Raw genomic sequence first — 24,494 nt, forward strand, 5'->3', positions numbered from 1 at the left:
TCGTGGGCAGATTCTTGCTTTTCTTCCCCGTTATGCCTCTGCTAGGGACTCTGCCTGCAGGCTCTCCAGGTGCCCTTCCGTCACAGTGTCCCCAATACCCATGTCCTGTAGAGCAAGTAAACTGTTGTTTCTCTCCCACTCCTGAACTGAGCAAGTTTCTTATCTCCTGAGACAGAATGATTGATTCTTGCAAATTTTACTTGAAAGCTCTTACACACCCACAACATACACATGCCCCTTTTAGCCTGTTGCCTAAGGGGACAAATCCCGGGTGAGCATTCCATTTGTCTCACCCTGTTTCTTCCCCGGGGAACTTCTGATCTGTTGTCCAGTTTCAACCGTATCTGTCAGAGCTGCAATCCACAAATAGTATGTTCTTTCAAGGGGGAAGACTTGAGCTCTGCCTGAGAGAGAGACTAGTAACTTGTGTCTGAAGCTGGCCCAGGGTGCCCAGAGAAGCTGTGGATGCCCCATCCCTGGAGGGGTTCAAGGCCAGGCTGGATGAGGCTTTGGGCAACCTGGGCTGGTGGGAGGTGTCCCTGCCCATGGCAGGGGGTGGGACTAGATGATCTCTAAGGTCCTTTCCAACCCAAACCATTCTGGGATTCTTTAACTTGTGCTGGAAAGGGCTATTGAAAACCATGTTTTATTAGTCCTGTTGCTTACAATAGCCTTCTGACTTAAGCACCTCGATTTTTCGTCCCCTTATTAGCATTTCTCTATCTCAAGTAAATCACTCTCTGTGGAATGTGAAAAATTTTCTAAAGACATTGAACTAAGAAAATGCCTCCTCTTTATGGCTTTTTAATTTTAGTTTAGCTAAGTTTTTTGCTTTCATTACTAAGATACAAGAGGAGACTCCAGTGGCTTGTTATCACTTCAATAGATAAGTAATAGCTCCATGAGGAGTGGAATCCCCATTGCTCTTCCATTCACTGGGCAGGAGTGGCCGTTCTGCTTACGCTCCTTGCAAGTGGCTCTGCTTGTGATGAGTGTCAAGAGTGAAAGGTGGTGTTTCCCATCAGAAAATAATGGAAACCAAAATGCCAAAGGTCTACTTTGCAAATCCTGGTGTGACAGACAAAGTTATTCTAGTTACCTACCGATTGGCTTAGATTTTTACAGTTTTTCTCCTTTAAATGCTACAGCAAACTTACCTCGAATCCTTACACCAGACTTTGACTTTTCAGTGCTTGCTATAACATTCATACTTAACTCTTACAGGTACAATAGCACTTTTTTCTTTGCTGTCCAGGATCAATGTGTTTGATTCTATGATCATAGCATTGCTCAGACTTATGTAAGACTGCTAATGTTGCCTAAAATAGTTACATCTTTTGTATTTGGTGTTTGCTGCTATTAAAAAAAAAAAAATTAATGACGTGGTTTTGCATGTTTTGGCCTAGGAAGAAGAGGATGAAATGGACAGTTACCAGGTAAAAGATTTTGAACTCTCTCTTTTTACCAACTCAGACATTTTCAGATTAAAATGTGTTAGAGGAGGAACAGCACGTTATCTTTACTGTACGGGTTGGATATATAGAGAGCCAGTCTTCTGGAGAGACTAAAAGCTTAATTGCGTAGATTGCTACGCTCTGAAGCCATATGGGGGATTAGAGAGGTGGAAGGGAAAGAACGAGATGCTTTAATGTGTATTTACAGGACCAGATCCAATTGCTTTTCATCTTTGGTGTTCTGGGGGGAAGGAGTCTTCCTTCTTGCCATACTATGGTTAGATTGAGATTGTCCTCATTAGGAACACGAATAGCCACGGCAATGTTGAAGGATGCAGTCAAAATACTTCATGTTGTTTCATGTTATGGATGTGCTGTGTGTATGAGAGCTGGAGTACACTGCGTAGTAATCAACCCTTGGGCAAGCAAGGGGGATTCTGTTCCTGAAGCCCTAACACAGCACTGATAAAACTCCTGAAATCAGCACACTGGTTTTGTGTATGTAATGTCACAGTGACCTCAGCCTTAAAGGGGAACTGATGAGGTACAATACCTCTGATGTATTTTTCATCTTCTTGTGAATAACTTTAACAATGCACATCATCATCATTATAGATCTCAACTATAATGTGAGCAACCAGAGATTTAGGTTTAATGCTGACAGATTCTGGCATATGTGTAGGGATCTGCAGGTAAGTAATACAACTGCAGTTTATAGTCTTGCATCCACCCAGTTTTCTTGACAAAGTATTTGTTATAGTTTGATGTGGAGTGAATCTGAACTGCTCTTGCCATAAAAGAGGCTTGCCTGAAGGCATCCCAGAGCTGACAGCTTGTCTTTGTGGCACCCAACATGCTGCATGTAGAGTATCACTCATGATTTCTGAGCATTTCTACGCCAGGAACAAATGAACTGAATATTCTTAAGGATACTGAAGTGGTTTTTTTCAAAGGGCATGAACACTTAAGAAAAAATACTTTAAAAGGCTCAGTTGCAAATGCCATAACTAGGGACAGAGGCATGATGCGGGACAGGGATGGATTCCTAATATAAGGCTGCTAAACACTGGGTGGGAATGGTGAGGCATGAATGGGGACTGGGGTTCCTGGCTTTGCCACAAGGTAGTGGTTAGTGAGTTTTAGATTAGTTTGGGGACAAAGATGATGCATAAAGCGATTCTTCTTCAGCTGGGTAGTTCAGAATAACAGCTAGAGAAAAAGAGATGCCTCAGACTGGCAAGGAAAAATATTTCAAATAAGATGTGGGAAGTTGAGGGTTTGGACATGTGAAGAAAGGCAAAGAGAGCTGAGGTTTTTTGCCTTGAGGAGAAGAAAAGGCTCAGGCTGGATCTTGTCAGTATGTGTAAATGGGAAGGAGTAAAGAAGGCAGAGCCAGGCTCTTCTCGGTGGTGCCCAACGAAAGGACTAGAGGCAAAAAGTCTCCACTTCAACCTAAGAAACTTTTTTGTTTGTTTTTTATTTTTACCATGGTGGTGCAACAGGTTGCCCAGAGAGGTTGTGGAGTTTCTGTCCTTGGAGATATTAGAAACCCAACTGGTCACAGCCCTGAGCGAGCTGCTGTAGTTGATCTTACTTTGGGCACAGAACAGGGTTGGACTGCACAACCTCTGGAGGTCACTTCCAACCTCAGCTGTTCTGTGTTTCTGTTGTCCTGTGCAAAAGTAAACAAAGAGAAGAGTGAAGTGATTTCTTGGAGGTTCTGTTCTGTATTTCTTATCTGCTTCTTGGGTACAGGATGAGCAGAAGGGTTCAGGAAATGTGTAAGCCACAAATAGGAAACCTTAGCTTTTGTGGCTCAATATTTCACGTTTTCCTCTCTACAGGATAGGGATTTGGAGAGGCTCCGTCGGAAATGGCTGTGTGCCTTAACGAAGCGTCAGGAGTATCTTGATCAGCAATTGCAAAAGCTCGTTGGGAAGCCTGGTAAGCAAAATCCTATTAAAGGTAATGATAGGTTGAGAGAGACACGCACACGTACTTTTTATCTTAAGATGTTGTAAAATTTAGAAAATAAGTCAATGGAGAGTTGAATCTCTGAAATCACCAGTAATTTGCTTTCAGTGACACTGAAGTTAGAGAAGTTTATATAAAATTGTTCTTCTCTACTGTGTGTTTCTTTTTTGTGTGCTGAATTTCTGAGCAGAGTGGGTTTTCTTCTGTTATGTGTGGTGTAAGGTCATCATCAGATGATAACGACACTGGGTAAGAAATGCTCTCTATTGTCCTGACTGACATCCTGCTTCTCTAGATAAAACGGAAGATGACGCAGATCGGGAGGCACAGCTTTTAGAGATGAGGCTAACGCTCACTGAAGAAAGAAATGCTGTCATGGTTCCTTCTGCTGGCAGTGGGATCCCTGGAGCTCCAGCAGAGTGGTACGAACATACATTGCCTTATGCAAGAACGAATGTGAAAATGATGCATGGCCTCTTCCTGGCTTGGATTGTTGCCATTTTTTTGCTTTCCTTAATCTGGCCTCTGTACACTGTGTGAGCAAAGTTGTTAAAATTAGACCTCTTGCTTAAATTATTTTCCTAAGCTGTGTATCTGAAATCCAGAAATGCTATTTAGTAAACAATACTCTTATTGATCAGAGTGTAATTATGACCTTCTGAAAAACAGAATCAATATTTCTTACCACTTCACTTTACCATTTAAAAAAATTAGCTAATATGTTAATTACCTAGTTCATTCACTTAAAAGGCTGCTCTGCCATAATAAAACTGCATCTACAGGAGCATTTTGTTGCGCTCCTGGTTTGAGCACAAAGCCTGTTTAGTCAGCAAGTGTTCCGTGTGATTTTCTGAACATTAGAAATAGTAAACTACACTAGGCTGAGGCTGCTGTGCCGTAGCAGCTGTGAGTAACAACTGCAGGTAAGGCAGCAAGGTTGTTTCACTTCAGACCTCTTTTCTTCAGTTGCTTTCAACTTTCTGAAATTTTTTTCTGAGCAAACCTGTAGCAGTATTTATTGATGGAATTGGGTGTCATGGAGTTTTAAGGTGAAGTTTGTCAAAGCTAGTACTTCTGAAACAAAGATGGCAAATGCTTGTTGGAAACACGTCAACTTTCACATCAAAGCATTTGACTAGGTTTGAAAACAGTGGAGCTGTAGGAAACGTGCTTGAGGAGGAATCTGTTTTGAACACATTTGCGCTGGAGGAAGGGTTTACTATGTTTCAAGCACCTTATATATTGCATAAGACTCCAGCCTGCTCTTGTTCTCTGTAAGATTCATCAAGTCCAAGTTTGTCATGAGATGGCGACAGCCCTTTTTTACAGCTAAGGCTGCAACAAGTAGTCTTAAAAATCTTTCATGCTTCATTTTTAGTACCTGATTAATTTTGTGCAGCTTAAAAGTGCTAGGGCATGGAATATTTCGTTTTAGAAACAAACAGAACATCACCTGTGTTACCTCTTGTTCTTGATATGAAAGATGTCTTAAATGGCAGCTTTGACTCTGTGTTCTCTAAGAAAGAGAATAATAATCATGTAGTATAGTAGCATCAATATTAGTTTAAAAACTTCAACACTGTGTGTTCTGATTCTCACTCTGCTGTCTTCACTGCCACCCCTAATGCAGAGGCATTTGCGTTTAATAAATGTGTGTGTCAGAGTAAATAAACTTAATTTTGCTATTAGCATTTTAGAGGGAGGAAACATTTCTGAAAGTGGAGGTCAAAGAATATAATAATTCTAAGAGAGCTGGTATAAAAGAAATACTAATTTAGTTGAGGCTTTTGGAATCTGCAATAGTAAATTAAAATAAAGCTGTTTGCCAAGGTTATCAATGGTCTGGCTTAAAATTGCTGTTGTACTGAATGTAATGTACCGTGGGCTTGTATCGTAAGGGACGTGTGCTGGGTAAATCCACATCAGTTTAAATGCCGCCATTGTTGCTGTCTTACATTTTAGGACTCCCGTGCCTGGTATGGAAACTCACATTCCTGTTATTTTCCTTGACTTGAATGGTAAGTGGTTCTTAAAATGACCGAGTACTTTGAAGCAAACTTTGTACAGCCAATGATGTTATAGAATTTAAGCAAGCTAAGAAAATGAAGAAATGCCTGGAATGGCAGGTAGATTAACTGGAGAATGTACATTTTTCACTGAAACATATTGTTTAATGTTTCAAATGCACAGCATTATATATGGATGAAACCTCATCCCTGGAGGGGTTCAAGGCCAGGCTGGATGAGGCTTTGGGCAACCTGGGCTGGTGGGAGGTGTCCCTGCCCATGGCAGGGGGTGGAACTAGATGATCTTGAAGGTCGCTTCCAACCCAAACCTTCCTGTGATTCTATAGGTTTTAATAATCCCAATGTTTTGCAGATATTTAATAAGTAAAATAGAAATAGTAAAATAAGTACGCCTAAGGGAGTGAATAGCAAAAACCAGTGTAAAGAAAAGTTCTTTTGGGAATGTTCTTTCTGAGGTCTCACAAGGATATAGCACTGATGCTGTGATTTATTTACTGATGACCTAGAAGAAAATGTGAAGTCACTGGTGATAACATCTGCATATCAAAAAAACATGGCCGTGATACGCTCAAGCTAGTTTTACAGTGTGATCAAATGTGTTTCTTTGAATGTGTATGTTTCAGTACATCCAAATACAAGATCCAATGTGACCAGTGTATTTGTCAGGTGCTCCTACCAGAGATGGGAAATTGTAGCCAAGGAAGCGGCAACCCAAATGTAGTCCAGAGAGCCAACAGTGCCTAATCAATTAAACAAATCCTCATTAAGATGTTTAAATGAGGGTTAATGCTCGGATTGGAAGCACCAGGTGAGGGTGGGGAGGTGGCATTCTGCCTGTTGTGAGGAGGTCTTTGCTGCAGTGCTGTTTCCATTCCTGGTTTGTTCGCCTCGAAAAGCACATTGATGTATCAGACGGCTTCAGAGAGTGGCTAGTTAATAATTCATTCCTGGCGAGGGACTCGAGCCAGAACAGGTTGAGCTTCTTCTCAAAAACCACATTAAGGGTTTGTTTAATCATGATCTAAAAGGACTGTATTTTCACTTGTTCAACCAGCAACTTATCTTTATTTAAAAAACACCCCACAACACCTAACTGGTGCCAGATGAGTCCTGTGCTTAGCATGGTTGAGCAGCAGTGCTGATAACATCCCAGTGGGCGGGGAGGGGGTATTTACAGCTGGGGGAGATTCCCACACAACAGAGGACTTTCTATAGAGTCTGTGTCCCCAAATCTGTGTGTACACTTTCTGTATAGCAATGGGATTCTTTGTGAAGTGGAACAAAGCAGGGAGCTTTGCTTTTGTAGGCAGAGTGTAAATAGTCAAGGTGGGGAGTCAGTGATGAAACGTGAATTCATGACTTGCAGGTTGTTTTTGAAAAGGATAATTGCTTTGTGTCCCCTCACCTTCTGCGTTCACTTTTGTTTCTAGCCGATGACTTCAGTTCCCAAGATAACCTTGATGACCCAGAAGCAGGTGGGTGGGATGCTACGCTTGTCGCAGAAGAGGAGGAGGAATTCTTTGAACTGCAGATTGTGAAGCACCATGATAGCGAGGTGAGCAGAGATGCAGACCAGTGTATTTAGCTTAGGAGTCCTTTCACTGCTCTCTTCATGTATTCAGATGTGAAAGTCATATATCAAAGGCAGCATACAAAGGATACAACACCTCTTTATTGTATGATTGACTTTGTGTTTTAAAGGAATATTTGCTAGGAGTATAACCATGATTTGAAAAATAATAAAACTCAAGGATCTTCCTTTATCTAAATCCAAGCATTACAAAAGCTTGAGATTCTGAGTTTGTGTTTAGAGAAACAAAATCCCTGAGCAAATTAGAGCACAGAAGCCCCCAGCTGAAAAACCAAACAATCTTTACTGTTGTCTGCATCGTTACTTTCATTATATTCCATTTTGAAACATAACTCGTAGTTTTACAGGTTTACAATTGTTGGTTTATAGTTTTTGCTACTGGGTTTAGAATCTCCGATTTATTTTTTTACCTTAAAGTTTTGCCCCTTACTCTAAAAGATTTCTTTTCACATTTTTAATGGAGCTTTATTCCTGATGGTTTGGGTAGGTTTTTTTGTTCTGTTTTGTTTCTAAAGCCTGGAAAGATGGCTACCAGGCTGTTTTTCTTATGGCTTGAAACTAAACGATTTAAATCTTCAGTACTACCTACATTCAAGAGGAGAAATTCCAGCTTTCACTGTATTTCTAGAAACGTTACAGTTATTTCTCAAATACAGATGGGAGAGTATATGTGGTGTGATGCAAGATTTTCACTGCAATCTCTGTTGCTCTCTGGTTTATCTTAATAAATTAAGCCAAATGGTCCTCTAGTTCTGCATATTTTATAATTTATATGCAATGATCCTTTTTTTTTCAAGAGGAAATGTTCCAGAGTTTGAGCAAGTTGGCATTTTTAATCCCAACGTCTTCATTTGGCAAACTAATCTTGATTTTTAAATGGCCTCTTCTAAAGTGCAGAGATTTTTCTTCATAGGGAGTGAAATAGAGAAGCTGACTCTCAAAATTTATGTATTATGTATTTTTGTTAATTATGCTTAATTAATTACAGTTAATTATACACCTAATTATGCTTATTAGAGGATACATTTTTTTCCTTTGCAGGTGAAAGCAGAAGCCTCCTGGGATTCCACAGTCCACGACTGTATCCAGCTCAGTAAAGGAACAGCAGCAGATGAAAGAGTTTATCTTATTGTGAGAGCCACTGTCCAGCTCAGCCATCCTGCAGAAATGCAATTAGTGTTGCGCAAGCGCATTTGTGTTAACGTGTACGGCAGACAGGTATATCTTTTCTAATCCTTCACACTTTCACTCTGCTCCATGTTTATCACTGCTTGGAAAGGGGAAGGACGTGAGTTGTACAATATGCTGCTGCTACTACTGTTGTTTTCTTGTGTCTACCTTCATCTCTGCCTGAATGGAAGCACCGTATTGATGGTATGGATCGAGACTTTAAGCTGCCAAGTAATTTTCATAGTATCTTTTATATTGTGGATGATAATGCAACTTTTGTTTTAAAGGCACAATGCCATCTAAGTATGAGAAGTTTGGTATTATTTGTATAAACTACTGTTTTATCCCCAGTCACTGGAAGAAGTAGAAAGAGTTAACCTCTCATGAGCTTGGAGTTTCTGTTTTGCAGAAACTGTGCATCAGAAGGAATTTGTGTGTTCCCCTACTCCTATAGTATGTTCACCCGTTGCTGCTGACCATTTCTATTTGTGCATCCAGGTATTTAGAGATAATCTAGCAATTGTTGGAGCAGAGGTCCCATTGTGTAATTTGTCAAAATTAATAATTCTTGGGTTTTTTATGTTTTCCAATTGGTTTGTGCTCTTACGATAGTGTGTAGGTGAGAGCAGGATGTTTGCTAAATGGGAAGCAGAAGGTTGTCATTCCATTTGCAGCGTCATGTTCTGAAAAATAGTTAATTCTTGAGAAAGATGGTGAAGAAGAGTTTGTTCAGCATTGTCTCAGAATCCATCTTCCCCTAGCAGTGATAATGACGAAGCAGAAAGCCTGAATTGTTATTCTGTTTGCACATCTGTAGTTAAAATCTCAAGCAAGAGCAGAAGAGGTGTGATCACACCCAGAAACCCTGTAAGCAGCTCTAAACTGCTTTTAGTGCTAGGAATAGAAGAACTACAGTGCTTGGTCTTTCAATAAGGCAAAAGCTTTTTCTCAGAAAGGGAACAGTGAAGTTTTGTCATATAGAATGGAAGAGTATGTTCAATGGATAAATTGAGCATGTGAATAATTCCAATTGTGTTAAGTTTTCATCAATTCTGGTTTTTTGGATTTAGTCAGTGATGGTTTTTACTTTTATTCGACACGGAATCTTTGGCTTTCTTGCTAGGTTTCTGAAACTCCTCGTCAATAACCTTTCCCGGGTGTTCGTCTCAGCAGCATCTTTGAATGACTCATCTCTGCATTAATTCAACAGTCCAGTTCTTAACCCTGCAAGGCGCCAAGTCAGCATAAACAATGACCATGCCCCCTTAAATCATTCTTCATAACGATCTCTTTGGTCAAGAATTTAATGTCTGTACTTGTCAATATTCAAGACAAGTCACCTAGGGCTCTGTTAAAAAACCTCTGGACTAGCAAATGCTTTGTGTGCTGGTTAAGCGGTCACCTTGCAACGAAGGAAGTTAATCCTTTCTCTACATCTAAAATGCAGACAAGCAAATGATTTGTCTCCAACTTAAAATCTTTGACTCTTACATATTTATTGGCTAGTCTTTTGGGTTTGTACTGCTTTCATTTTAAACTGTATTTACTTCAGATGAAATACCTTAAACCATGTTTTCCTTAAAGCAAGTTTTATATATATATATATAATATATTTTTTTTTTCTTTTTTTGCCTCTCCACAGGGTTTTGCACAAAGTTTCCTCCGAAGAATGTCTCACCGAAGTTCCATTCCTGGCTGTGGTGTCACTTTTGAAATAGTCTCAAATATTCCAGAGGTGAATAAGAAATCAAAGTATCTGAAATTGGCTAAGAGCCTGTAACTTTCTGATTTTTCCCTTATTCTGAGCATGCTAGCTCTTGCTGCTGCAAGCATAAACTATGGTTCTTATAAAAGATGAAGCATATTCCTTCACCTGCTGTGACTTTGCAGCAACCTGTGTCTTATCAGTGTCACTATCTATTTTGTTGAGTGAGCATCTATTTGTTCAGATCCTTGAAAAAACATTTTAAAGAGAGAGAAAAAAGGGGAATTAAGGTGGGTAGGTGAAGTGCCTAATGTAGTCAGCATAAGAATATGTAAAAAATAACAAAGTGACTTTTTCCATGTAATGTCTTTGTGCAACTCTTGATTCCTGAGCGTGCTCATAGTTAGATGCTAATCCTTTCCTTCCAAACAGATGCTCTATCAGAGCACTAAAAACATTAACACATGGAGAGCCAGAAGTCTGATTGCTGCCTGACTCTCTTTTATGTTCTGCTGTATTTAACTCTGTGTTGAAATGTTTCTCAAGCAATGGTCTATTTTTTTTTTCTTGCGAGTCACTTGAAATTTTATATAGGTGATGCCCTGAATGTGTCTGAGCACTTTTTAATGGCAGAATATCTGAGTGCAGGCCCTTTGCTAATCAGTGGCAATGTCTTACCGTGAGACTCTAAAAAATAAAACAAAACAAAACAAATACAAAACCAAAAGGACAATAACCACATACAGGTTGAGGTGTCTGTGACAGTGGTAGGAGCACCCATACGGTTTGCGTGGCACAAGTTCCTTCAATGCAACAAGGCTTATATTTAGAAATCTCCACTGAGATGTCTGAATCTGCCTCTGAGCTTAAGGGCAAACAATTTTGGATCTGTCCTGCATGTTTTAAAAATGTGTTTTCTTCAGGACTGCTGTGGGAGATTTTTATTTTATTTTAAACGGGTTTAATTTCTTTTTGTTTTCCTAGGATGCTCAAGGAGCTGAAGAGCGGGAGGCACTAGCCAGAATGGCAGCAAATGTTGAAGACGCAGCCTCGGCTGACTCAGAAGCCTATATTGAGAAGTATTTACGGAGTGTGCTGGCCGTGGAGAACATTCTCACCTTGGATCGTCTGCGCCAGGTCTGTTTTTAAGGCTGTAGCAGAGGATATGCTTTCTGAGAGCAGTGTGTGTCCTCACAGGCGCGTGCAGTGGCTAACAAACCCAAAACACCACTTCAGCGCCTACCTCAGCCTTACAAAGTGTGCGTGTGGCAAACATCCAAAGCAGCAAATGTAGCTCTCCTCGCAGAGATGTTCTCACTCAACTCCCTGCAGTATGGATGGATGGGACTGGGAGCTTTATATTAAATGCACTGTTATGGGATGCGTGGTTTGTTTTTAAGACTGTGCATTCCTTATTATGGTTCAGAAAACGTAGTGGTGTGGCATTAGCTTTTACTTTCTGAAGCTCGGGCTTTAGTCATAGTTTCCGAAGCTGCTGGTAGAATTCTTGTCATTTTGCCCATGTTCTACCTTGAAGTAACCAAACCCATTCTGTCAATAAATAAGACATTGATCGGGCTAATCTGAAATACTGTGACTTGATCTGTTTACCAGGAAAAATACAGGAAAGAAAAACATTTATTGAAAATTGTTCTTCTGGATATAGATTGTGCAAACACAAAAGAAAATTATGCAAAACAAGCTAGAGTCTGTGTCTGCCCACTATAAATTAATGAAGTGTGATGCACTCTAAGTATTGAAAGCAGGTTCCCTGCCATATATAATTAGTTTAAAGGATTAAAATAGGAGCTCAGCTAGGAAAGGGGGAGTCTTAGTCTTCACATGTGTAACAGTCATCTCCTAAAATCAGAACTAGCTGTAAAATCCTACGTGTGCCAATCAGCAAAATGCTAGATGTTAAAGTCTGTCCCCTCTTACACTTCTAGCCATGTTACATGCAAGTTTTAGATTACAGAAAACTTTACAGACAGGAGCCTGTGCAATAAGGCTGTTTAGAAACATTTTTCTTGTATAAACAAAACTATCTTGGGATGATTGGAGCCTAGACTCTTGCAAAACATGCATATTTTCTTTGTTTCATTTCTCTATGATTGGCAGGAAGTTGCTGTAAAAGAGCAGCTAATGGGCAAAGGAAAACTCTACCGCAGGAGCCTGAGCTCTCCCAATGTGAATCGGGTGAGTATGCTGCTGGCATCTGCAGCACATCGAGAGCAGCAGGTCCCGTCTTTCAGATACAGGTCCCTGTGATGCCAGAGTCATGGAGTACAGCAATAAATTTCCTTCTGTTTGACCCTTCTGTTTGTCTGTGCTATTTGTGAGCGTGTAAATCGCTAAGTGGAGACAAAATCTGCACATATTCATGCTTTCATCATACAGGCTAGTATGCTTGCAAGCACCCCCATAAATCCAGACTATCTGAAAAAGCAACGTAAAAAGAACTGGTTTTTTTTTCTGAACACTGGAGTTTTTTTCAATTCGCTGTCAAGTTGAAGATTTCTTTTTTCTTTTTCTTGAGAAGATTTGAAAGCAAGTTACAAGTATTTACTGATCTTTGTAACAGTGCTGTGCATAAGAAGGGTAAGACTTCTGTTGTCCAAAATTTGGAAAGAAATCCCTTGATAGAACAGTAAAAGAACTTGTCAAATTCTGTCTCCTTCCAGGTCAATAATGGGAATTTCACCTTTCATCTCTTGGATTTCCGATCTTCTTTAACCACAAAACTATCTTTTTCACCCTTCCTTGTGTTTGTCAAGAGGCATATTTATCACTTGTTTAAGTTTTTATTAAGAAATAATTCTGTTTGTCTTAACTATTTCAGCTTTCTGCAAGCCGCCAAGATTTAGCACCCCCTTATAACCTCGTCAGTAACCGGGTAAGTATCTAAAGGTTTCCTGCGAAATCTTCTGTAGAAAAAAGGTAGCTACAGCGACTACTCTGTACCAGTTCCAGGAGCGTAAATGGGAAACATCTGTAAGAGGTGGAGCACACCCGTGTGCCCCTTGTATCCTTAGGGCTGTCCTAGGACATAAGGAGCTTTGGATGTGCCACACCAGACCTCTCTGGGAAGGCTCCCAGGCCTGCTGCCAGCTGCTCTGGGACGTTCAATGGCAGACCAGAGTTGAGCAGATGAGATGAAATGTAGCCATCCATCACACGAGCGTGCATTTATTAGGGGACATTTTCTCATTGTCAAGCTTCAGAGCTCTTTCACAGCTTTCACCTGGGTGGATGCAAACCTTCTGAGTAAGGGACAAATTTGGGTTCATGTGTAAGTTCAGGTCCACTTCTAGGACAGAATAGAGGCCGCTGAAGAGAGTCTCTGAGCTTCAGAGGGAAACCAGCAGTGTTAAGCTTGTGGGGGGGTGATAATTCAGCCCGTTACACTCCTTAAAAACGACATTATAGATCAAAAGTATTTATTTAAAAAGTGGAAAATTAAACTTATTTTCCAAATCCTAGACAAACTGAAGGGTCTTCTCCTGATAGATATTCTGCCCAGGGAGCATGTAGTCATTTTAAAAGGAAGAATCTAGTGGTGACAAGGCATTTTAATGCATAATGCAGTTGCACGGAATAATAGAATTTTGATGTAGTGCTCTAGCATTGGTTGCTAAATCTGCTATATCTGATCCATGTAGAGAATGCTAAAATATGTGCAGGTGATAAAGTACTTACAGCAACCTCTATTTGGAGAGAACTGTGGGATATTTCAATATTGTAGGTTTTTAAAGCAAAAATTAAAGACCAGAGTTCTCAATGATTTCTGTTTTTCTCCTCCCTTCCCCTCAATGATTTCTCTTATTGCATGTTCCAGAGTCCAAAGGTCCCAGCAGAGGTAATGCATTAGGTCCACCTAATGAGTGGGATAATAATTTTATCTCACTATAAAGTTTATTTTGCTCATTTTACATGCTTTTACTTCCTGCTTTGAAGATGCTGCTGGTGGTGTCTCATTTGCATAGCACACAGCAAGTGAGTTTTTCCATTGAAAAGCCTGTAATTAATGCAGTGTGAAACCGGTACAAATGAGAGAAGTTTCTCCTTCTTGGGTGCATCTTCAGGTTTGTTACAGAGCTAGAGCTATTTAATGCCATTGCTCACAGTTCTTTGGACAGGGTGAAGTTATTTCAGAAATGGCCCCATCTCAGCTGGAAAAAAAAAAAACCAAACCCTAGACATGAAAGCAAGTAAATATATGCCAGTCATGTGTGCTTTAGCCTGGAGATGAGATAAACGTTGAGAGTTTCTTCCAGATTTTTCTCAGCCTTCTTCATTTCTATGAAAGAATGGTTTTAAATTAATCCTGGGCCAATGGAAAACATGTTCATGCTTAGTATGATGTTAACACTCAGAGGAATGACTGTTTGTCCCCTTTGTGGTACCAAGCTTTGGTTAACTGGCAGTGGCTTGCATGGGGTTTTGCAGCTCTTTGTGGTTGATGTAGCGGCTGACAAACACGCTGTACTACTGTAACGTGGAGCGCAGATCGCGTAGCTTACCTCCTCGCTTGCAGCGTGCTTCCTTTCAAGGCACTTGTTACTCAGGACATGGCAGGTGTGAGCTCACCTCTTAGACATTTCTGGTTCCAGATGGATCTCTGGTCCAGTTTCCATCATGAACAGAAGCTTTTGTAATCACGATGAAATATTAAACAAATTCTTAAATGTTCCTACAGCACACAGACATCATAAAGCACACTGGGATGTCAGTTCTGTTTTAGCAGAAGTGGTCTGAGAATGGCTTGATATGTGCAGTTGCAGCTAAGTTAGATGTCTTTTGTCACTTGCAGAGAAATTTAGTGAAATTTAGCTTCTCCAGCAGTCATAAATTGTTATGTTACCAGGAATTTGGTTTTGTTTACAAGGGACTATGATAAGCTATTGCTAAAGAATTAATTTCTTGTATCATAAGAAACCTGGGTCACAGGATAGTAGCGGCATCCTGAATTGGGTGCAGAACTAACCTGTCAAGCCTGCATACTTTAAAATTAGTGGAAGCTCTCAACACATTTCAGAGTATTCCCCCTCTTAACTTTTATTCCTTTACTTCATTTTTCTCTCTAATTTTAACATTATTAATCCTTGCTTTCCTGCTGTCCTTTCTATGCATTTTTAGCTTTGTGTGAAGGGCTCTTGAGTCTCATTCCTGTAGGTAAAACACCATTCCTACTGGTGATGTTATAATGTGGACTTTGCTTCATTCTTCAGCACTATGAATAGCCAGGGCTCATTCCCCTGTAAACAGGAATACTAGATAAGTTAGAATAAGAAGTAAAGATGGTGTTGGTGCAACTGAAACAGGCAGATGAGAAGTTTCCAGAATTAGGACACGGATTCATCTTGCAGCCATAGTTAAATCTTTGTTACTGCAAACGTGGATGGGTGTCACACCCCCATGAAGAGCTAGAGGACCCTTCTCCAGGACTGAAGCAGAGAGTTTGGCCCATTTTGAATTGAAAAAAACATTCAAGAATGCCTCCGAGTACTGACACCACGGAGAGCTTCCAAAGAGCAGGATGACCCTCTCACTCAGATATGCATTCATGTGAAATATTTAACTCACCGTTGGGATTTTTTTAATAATAACTCAAGCTACCTAACTGGCAGAGAAGGCACGGAGATGCCTTCTAAATTTACTTCAAAATACAGTCTTATGAATGTTTCGTATTAGGTTAACAGGACTGCATTTGGTCTTACCTCGAAGTTTTATCTGATTGCTTAAATTTAAAAAAAAACCCAATTTTTATCACTGCAGATATGGTTACGGGAGAATGAGATGAATATTATTTCGTCTTGCACATCAGCATGTCAGGTGATGTGGGAGTATAGAGCCTGTTAGTGGTGATATAAGATACAAAACTAGATTTTTACGTTCCAGGGTGGTTGCACTGGAAGTTTAAAAATTCAGTTGACTTAAACTGGATGAATCAGGTGCACAAAGAACGGAAGGCAGCCCTGACTTGTTTTATAGGTCTTCTTCAGACTAATCACATGCTGATGAAAAATTTCATGAGTTGTTCTTAAAATACCTTTGCACACTGGCCATTCTGTCTTTGACAGTCATCCTCCCTTTCCCAGAGGTCCTGTAGGTTGTAGCTCAAAAGCCTTGTATCCAAAAGCCAAGTAAGACAGGGTTGTACCACTTAACCTTCAGGTTTTACTGGGAACCAGTTTTTTCACCAAATTGGTACCATGTAGATCAATTTGGATAATCTCACTGTCCATGAGAACAAGTGCCTTTTGTCCCAGCTGTATGCTTATATTTAAATGCTCCATGGCCACCTTTTCCTAAGCCTTTTCTGAACTGCGAAAATAATAAACCACAAGAACTCTTCATTTCTCTTACCCAGTGGCAGCATTTTAATGGTCTGTCAACTTCAAGAAAAGAATTGTTGTCAGGTAAAGCCTACAGATGACTTAGGTAGTGATCACCCATATTTGCTCTAAAGATTTTGTGCATGTCGGTGCTGACCAGAAATAAACTCCCAGGTGTTTTTCATGGAGGATGTGTGAAAGAAGGGAAGGCAGAGGAGAAGGTGTTATAGAAATAAAACAGCGTTATAAACAGCTCTGTATCAAAATACGTCAAGGGACATTCATTCTTCCAGTGGCTACTCTTGATCTGTTAAATTAAGTCACTTGACCTCTGTTTGGTCACTTGGCAGAGACCAAATATATTCCTGAAATGATGGCTCCTCTGGGCTAATGATTTACAAGCTTCCTTCCCTTTTCTCACCACCCTTCTGATAGAGGAAAGATTCACAGCACTTAAATAATACCGATTGCTTAGACTTAAAGTTTAAGTGTTTCAGTTAGTGAATGCACAAAGCAATCATGTGAGAGTGCTATATAACATGCATATGTGAAACTTGGGAACTTCATCAAGCTAATATAGTTAATAATTCTTATATATTTTCTTCTTGTGAGATTGAGATGGGTTATCTTTCAATCCAGTTTAGTAAAATCAGTCATTCATGAACTACCTCCTACCTCTGCAGATTCTTCGCACAGCAGTTGACCCTTTCAGTTATCTCCAGTATTTTCTTTTGTAAATATTTCTCCACATGTTACCCTGATTTACCTGCTTTTTAATGGTTTGCTGTCATCTTAGAGTGGAGGCTCATGTTACCCCTAACAAATCTGACCTTCGGTCTAAAATGATGATCTTTCTGCTCTGTCCAAAGCAAGTCTTATTTAAAAACCCAACAAGCCTTAAGTATATGGCCAGACAAATCTTTTTCTCAAGACCACATTCCTGTTCTCAGGACCTTCATTTGATTTAGCCTGGCAAAACATTTAAAATTATGTAGAAAATGTAGTCATCCATAATATCCAGACTGAAGCAAAATTTCCCAAAGATCCTAAGAAGAAAGGCTTTTCCTAAGGAAAAAGTCACTAAACATTGCCATTCTTCCCATACAGGATGAATATTCCAAAAACATTTTTCTTTGTTTCTTACCTACTCCAGTTTTTTCGTCATTCTCCAAACAGGTCTAGGAAGTCAAGATACTTGCCTGGAATTATTTTTGTTGGAACAGCCAATGAAGGGCGCTTCTGACTCAACAGATCATGATTCAGAAAATGATTCAGTTGCTCCTTACCTACATGGAGTCAGTGTTCTAGTAAGCTAGAAAACTTTCCCATCATAGTCTTTCTGTTTCTTATCTCTTTGTGGTCTCCAGAAGTGCTTAGACTTGGCGTATAGACAGAAAATTATTAAGACATGTCACCTTTGTCCATTTGTCTTTAGTGAGTGGAAGATTGTCCTAAGATCTGAAAGTAACACTAAGGAAGCTTTGTTGTGTCCTCCAAAAAAGCCTTCAGATGCTCTGCACTCTTCCATAGTTCATTTTTCTTAACGCAATGCCAACATCTACAGGGCTGATGGCAGACCAGACGAGAAGGCAACAAAACTGAACAGTATTTCAAGATGGTTTGAGTCTTGTGATGACTTTCCACCAAACAGTCTTCTATTTTTTTAACTCCTTCAACACCACTGAGCTGGTGCATCCAAAAAATACTGAATTACAGATATTTCCCCCATCTGGATAGAGTATGAACTAACCCATCAGCAGGAGCCAGAGAAGGACACTTCAGGAAACATTTCACATCCCAAAGACAGTTTGAGCATAGTTTGAAGACATTGGCTGTTTCCATACAGGCTTTCAATGTCTGGTGCAGCACATGACATGACCGAAATGGCAGGATACGAAAGCAGTCTCTGAAGCAGTGTTTTGAATGGATATGTGGGGCAAGACTGCATGCAGTAAGGCCATCTGAAAGAAAACTGCACGAGTTGAAACCCAAGACAGCCAAAGCCTGAACAAGAGTTTCTGGGGAGTGGAACAGGAAAGACTGTTCCATAGAAGCACTTTGTGGAAAGAATTTTCCGGACATAGGCACAACTTTTTGATGTAAGACATAAGTGAGTTGCAGGTCACGGCTAATGCTTAAGTTGGGGACTTAAGGTATGGGTAGAAAAGCTCTATCGTTTGTGCTGATAAAGCAGGAAGCTTTCAAGAGGGGCTTAAACTCAAAAATACAAGACTAAACAAACCCCTGGTATTGCTGCTAGTCCCAGCCTGGGTTATATCAGTTTTGACATTCAGGTTGGCAGCCTCCAGTGAACTCAGACATCCATTAGTCTGCAGGTATCCCAAATGTTACTCCACAGAAGCAGCGCCTGTTGTCTCTGTATCTGATAATACGGCTCTTAGCTAGTCGAGGTCTGAAGATGAGTGCTGCTCTGCAAAACTGCAAGTTACTTGCTATTCAAAGCAGGAGAGCTATGGGACTAACTTATAGATCCAAATGGAAACGATTTTTGCTCTGGGCTGCTCAGTGTGACCTTCAAACCATTGGAGAAATCTATTCCTCCTGTCCTGGCTTATTTGTTATTTGCGAAACATTCATGACTTCAAGTTACAGTTAAGATTAGTTTAGCTGCCTGTCATTTTGCTGTTCAAGGTCAGATTATTTCCGTGCATCCAACAGCATCAAGCTTCTTGAAAAGGTGCATTTCCCCCCTTTTCTTTCAGGAAAAATACATGAAACTAGTGGTCTGGGATGTAGCAGGTCTGTCCATCCCTTGTGACTCCTTTCTGGTGCATTCACTGTACCATCTCCTTGTGAAAGTATTTCTGTATGCCTTTTAAAAGAACAAGCAAGATACAGATACAGTATAATCCAGACAAGTACAGACGTTGTACAACCTTAGCATAACTCTTCACCAGAAGTGGGATCAGACTTCAGTTTGTATCACTTTGGCTGCATCATCCTGTCTCTGCAACCTGCTGCTGGAAAAGTGGAAATTTGCAAGTTTGTAGTCCTGAGGGCACTCTGCTGCCTGAACGCGACAAAACAAGACATTGAGACTTCTTGTAGCATTGAGACCAGGTTCTTTTGATGCATGGTTTCTTAAATGGATATTGAATTGCCTTAAGGTCTCCTATAAATTAAGTAAATTAGCACCATATAGCTTTATTAGGGCCTTCTCTTTAGCAGTGCAAAGGAACCGCTTTGACAGGCATTGTGTGTGTGCTTGTATCAGAAGTTTTCAGGACAACCACGGGGATTCCAGGACAACCACATGGATCCCAGTGCCTGCCTTTCAGCTCTGCGCACCTAACGTGGTGCTCAGTTTGGTGAAGCAATGCGATGTCTTGTATCCACATGAAACTTTCATCAGAGACACCCTCTGGGCAGTGACTTAGTAAAATGATTGCAGGCAAATCTATCAACGATTTTACATATGCAGATGATAGAGTTAGGGAAAAAGTATTCAGCCACCTAGATTCTTGACACTGGTGCACTGGTATGAAGTGTTAGCTTGGAGCTTCTCTGTCAGCCGAGAGACTTTGTCGTTGAGCCAGCTTCTGAACTGTAAGGTTGGGATGAAAGATGCAAAACCGCAGAGGAACTTTGTAAAAACAAGAAGAATCACACCCCACGTGCAGAATGCGGTGTACCTCCCTTTGGATCCGTGTGGTCCAAACCCATCTAGAAAATCCTGGGACCTTGGGAAGGCAGACGGCATGCCACCTTCTCCGTTGCTCTTTCTTCCTACCTCATCTACACGCAGGCACCTGCAGTTCTGAAAATCATCTTCACTAACCTTGTCAAAACTCTAACCTGTCTTTGCTTGATCTTTTTCATGGCTCCCGCTATCCGCAGCTTGTTGTCATATATTCCATCTCTCTCTTTTCCAGGCTGTTAGAACAATTGCATTACCACACTTGCTTTCTCTTGATCTCATCAACTCATCCATTATCTGACCCCAGGTACTAACATCCAGCCTTTAGGTCTAAGCTCATATTTCTTTTCTCTATTCAGAGCTCTGTCTGTCCTCACCCCTTCTTTCTGACACTCTTCATCCAGACTCCACTCATGACTGCTTCTGGAGTAGATAATACAAAATATTTAGGAATTTGGGGCAGACAGTACTGTTTTATTTTCACCTGCTTGTAATGTACTCAACTGAAAAACACAGAGCTGCACAATTAAATGAAATAGTATAGCCTTAAGGTCTATATGTAGTCTTCTTCTGTGCCTTGATGCTGATGGGAGCTGAGGGTGCTCATCTTTGCAGGACTGGGTATTTCAGCTGGAAGTGCCTCCGGGGAAGGGTCTTTCCTCAGCTCGGTGCATTCTGAACTTTGCAGAGGGTCTGTGCAGGCTGGCATGGTGTGTAAGTGTTGCTGTACTCTTGCTGATGTGCTAACTTGAAAAATACAACTTTTTTTTTTCCCCTAGGGCCGGTGGGAGAGTCAGCAAGATGTATCCCAAGGTGCCACAAATTCCAGTAGAGGGATTAGTCCATCTCGTACCTCTCTGCCGGGCTCTGGGCAGCAAAACCACTCTCCTGATCCGGGTAAGGGCTTTCCTAAAGCTAAGACAACTTTTCTAAAATTGGAGTGACGTTACTGCAGTTTCTGAATGTCGGATAAAGCTGAGCTGCTTTCAGAAATGCAGAGAAATTTCTTCTCCAGGGCAATGTCCATGCAGTTCCCTTGCTGTGAACATTTAGCGGTTGTGGCTAAGCTGCTCAGACTCTAGGCAACTGCAACTAGCCTTGCCTTTACATCTGATACTAGTTCTACTAAGAGGTGAATTCCACATGGTAAAGTTGTCTGAAGATGCAGTCTTGTTTCAGTTCAGTTTCTAAGGCCAAAAGTTAGCTGAACTCAGAACGTGCTGTCTGTTACCTGAGTAAAACAGCAAAGACAGTAAGGCTACTGACGTTTTAGAAGGTAAGCAGCACTGGAATTGGGTGGATATTCTGCACCTGATGTGCCTCATGTGTAGCTGAGACCACAGAGATATAGCAGGGATGTTTTGTACGTTTACCTAGGTTTTCTCAAGGGGGAGTAGTGTAGAAAAAAGGAGACTTGAATGCCCTTAACATATTTTTCTTTTTCTTAACTTGGATCGTCTCATCTCTTACTTCTAGTAAGTTTTGTAATTGTCATTAAAACTGTGTGGTCTATGGACTACCTTTTTTTGAATTTGCTCTTTTGCTTCTTGGTTTTTTGTTTTTTTGATTTTTGGGTTTTTTTTTCCTGCTTCTGCAAGTTATAAAGCATTTTATGTTTCCAACTGCAAACAGCAGGCTTTTTCACACTATATGATTGAAAATAAATTTTCTGTATACTGGGGTCACAGATTAAGGGCTACCCAAATTCATGTGTCCCTTTCAAGGGAGGAGCAAGCTCTCAATACTTGGCTAATGCTTTGACCACTGGAAGATGTCACCTTAGACTAAAGTGAAAACAGTTTTGTAATTATTTTTTAGGGGGCTTTGAGTTGGTTTTGGGTTTTTTTTTTTTTTAACTGTTCTCATTTTTTTAATTTTTCCAACAGGTATTGGTAGCCTTGCTGCTTCTTACCTGAATCCTGTAAAGTCCTTTGTGCCTCAGATGCCGAAGCTGCTGAAGTCTCTCTTTCCTGTTAGAGATGAGAAAAAGGGCAGGCAGACTTCTCCCCTTGCACAGCAGGTAAAAAATTAAATCAAATAGGCGATGGAGTAATATTGGTGAGTGCTGCTGGGCTTGCTGGCAAAGTGCTGTTTTGTATGTTGTTGCAGTTCAAACCAAGCTTTTAGTCGTAGAAAAGCCTTGTGATGCATTTCCCCTCCGTTCTGTCCAGAGATAGTGGAGCTGTTTAAACTTATTGATACACTCAGCCCACTTGGCTTTTTAGAAGTGCCAAGTACACTACCAGCGTGATTTATGGTAATACCACTTGCAGCAACAATAGTAAAATTTATGAAGTGCACTTAGTGTCGTTTGTGTATTGCCAAGTGGAAAATGTAATTCTATTTTTAATTTGTTATTTCATATACCATTCCCTCCCACTGCTCGCCCCAGCTCATGTCACCTTTTACCATCTTCTGGTATGTACTTTGGGACAGTTGCTTTTGTTCATTCTCTTATCTATTCCACATGTCAGAGAAGCATTTGATTTTTTTTTTTTTTTTTTGGATGATGTGCTGCAAAACTCCACCTGCTCCAGATGTGGCTTTTGTGCTCTGAGCGGTACCTAGTGCATGGTCAAGCAGACTAGAAAAAGCCACTGTCTTTTAAAGAAAACAGATTAAATACAGAATCCCATTAGAAAGAATATTATCTCCTTTATTTGAGAGGCTGTAGTTTATTTATAAAAAGGACTAGTCCTCTATAGTGTAAGTCTGGAAGATTTAATAAACTGTTACGAGGATATATCTGGGGCCAGATCTCACTTGTTAAAGGTTTTGGAAGTCCATTCTGTGCGTGCTTTGTTAACCACCCAGCTAACTCTGCTGTCGTTCACTTGTCTGGAGATCTGGAAGCATATTACCTGTTAACTTAGACTCTTGACATGCAGACAAATGTTTTAAAGGATAACTTTCTCAAGACAAAGCAAAACAAACTGTAAAATCTCCAAGCAACTATTATTTTGTGGCTGGATGCAGACATTCTGTTCCATTGTTTGCTACAATTTGCTGTTACAAGGATGTCCCAGCCCTGCAGAAAGTTGTTTAGTCATTGTAGGAGTACAGTGAAAGATTAAATACATAGAGCAAAAAGAAATACACTAACACTTAAATATTTTTTAAAAGTAATTTATGATGGACATAGCACAAATGAAAATAAGGCAGATTTAAAATATTTTTAGTTTGACTGTGGTTTTATTCTCTACAAAGTAATAAAAGCAAGTTTTACTCCCATATCTTATCTAATTTAATGCTTTACATTTTCATGTTGCCTTTTGCTCACGACAGCCTTGGTGTTGAGACTGGAATCGTATAAACTTACTCATCTATGAAATTTAGAAATTAAGACAGCGGCTTTCTTTAAAGGTATTTGATATATAAAAGATGCAAATGGGTGCTCTTTACAATTGCAGTGAGAACCTTTCACAACTTCTTGAGTTCATACTGAATCAGCGAGAGCTGAGATTAGAAGGGAGGCCCAATTTCCTGCCTCTAGTCTAACCACCTGCTCCCACTCCTTCCTACTGTTCACAGTCGGTCTTGCATTATTTGTCTTGAAGTCAGTTTTTAAGCTGCAAAGACATCTATTTTTAAGAGATTTTAGTTTATATTATGGGTTACGATGGAAACTCAATTAATTAGATCATGATCACCACAATTTTTAAAAGGAGAGAATGCTACTTTTGCTTTGTTTTAAAAAAATAAAAGCTAATACATAATCAGGAGCATGTGATGGTTTAATGCTTGGTTGCACTGGAGAGCAACCTAAGTTTTCCATGAACGCTGGATCTTTGTAATAAAATAAAATCTTAAAATTATTTGCTGCTTTTAGTTTTGTAATAGAACAAGCCAGTTGTATTACAACTACACCTCACTGGTTTGAGAAGTTTAGAGTTATTCTTTGCGGCTCTATCAGTAAGGAACCAGGGCTGCTTCGCTCCTTTCAGCAATCACAATGCACAGAGAGAGCAAAGATGGAAGGAACTGCTTCAGAATTAGCTACAGCTTGTTCTGTGCAGCACAGGAAGTAAAGATGTGCTGCTGTAGCAAGACTGGCTTTGAGATCATAAATATCACGGCTCGTAATCTTTCTTGCTGTTTCTGTATAACGGCCCGATGATGCAAACGTGGCCAGAAGAATGTAGATGGTGGGGGTGATGGATGGCTGTTGTACTGGGTGGGCGATGGGGCTGCTGTGGGGGTCAGTGTTGGGCAATCAGCGTTAACGCCTTATCGCTAACCTGCCGGAGCTAGACAGCGAGCTGGTGATTCTTGTGTAACTCTAGTAAATGACGCAATAGAGAGGACACAAAAAGTGATATTTCTGAGTCTCAGAAAGTACAGAACAATGCATCTTACTTCTGTGGAAGAATAAAACTTGGATACACAGTGGCAGGGGACATAAATGCATGTGCAGGGTGAGAGTAGATGGTAAAGTACAAAAAGTATAAAGGAGAGGCGAAACTAAAAGGATATTTCTGCTGTAATTGCAAAGGAATCTGACCCCTAACTGGGAATTGATGGCCCTCTGTTACTGTAAACAACAAATTGGGAGAGCCAGGTTCAGGAACAGGAATGACTAA

At 40.3% G+C, this 24,494-nt stretch overlaps 1 protein-coding gene across 1 annotated transcript in view; it reads left to right on the plus strand.

Moving 5' to 3' along the window:
- Positions 1 to 24,494, plus strand: part of LOC104468754 (kinesin-like protein KIF13B) — a gene marked incomplete at its 5' end in the record, with an annotated part of 49,622 nt that overhangs the window by 13,827 nt on the left and 11,301 nt on the right. Inside the window, 13 exon segments of the mRNA XM_010082991.1 lie at positions 1,407 to 1,436; positions 3,299 to 3,398; positions 3,724 to 3,850; positions 5,391 to 5,446; positions 6,886 to 7,010; positions 8,088 to 8,264; positions 9,859 to 9,951; positions 10,906 to 11,058; positions 12,040 to 12,117; positions 12,761 to 12,814; positions 13,757 to 13,777; positions 20,694 to 20,811; positions 21,801 to 21,934. Of these exon segments, the coding sequence (XP_010081293.1) occupies positions 1,407 to 1,436; positions 3,299 to 3,398; positions 3,724 to 3,850; positions 5,391 to 5,446; positions 6,886 to 7,010; positions 8,088 to 8,264; positions 9,859 to 9,951; positions 10,906 to 11,058; positions 12,040 to 12,117; positions 12,761 to 12,814; positions 13,757 to 13,777; positions 20,694 to 20,811; positions 21,801 to 21,934 (1,266 nt within the window).

The sequence above is a fragment of the Pterocles gutturalis genome, unplaced genomic scaffold (genome assembly GCF_000699245.1).
Source record: "Pterocles gutturalis isolate BGI_N339 unplaced genomic scaffold, ASM69924v1 scaffold10395, whole genome shotgun sequence".
NCBI lineage: Eukaryota > Metazoa > Chordata > Aves > Pterocliformes > Pteroclidae > Pterocles > Pterocles gutturalis.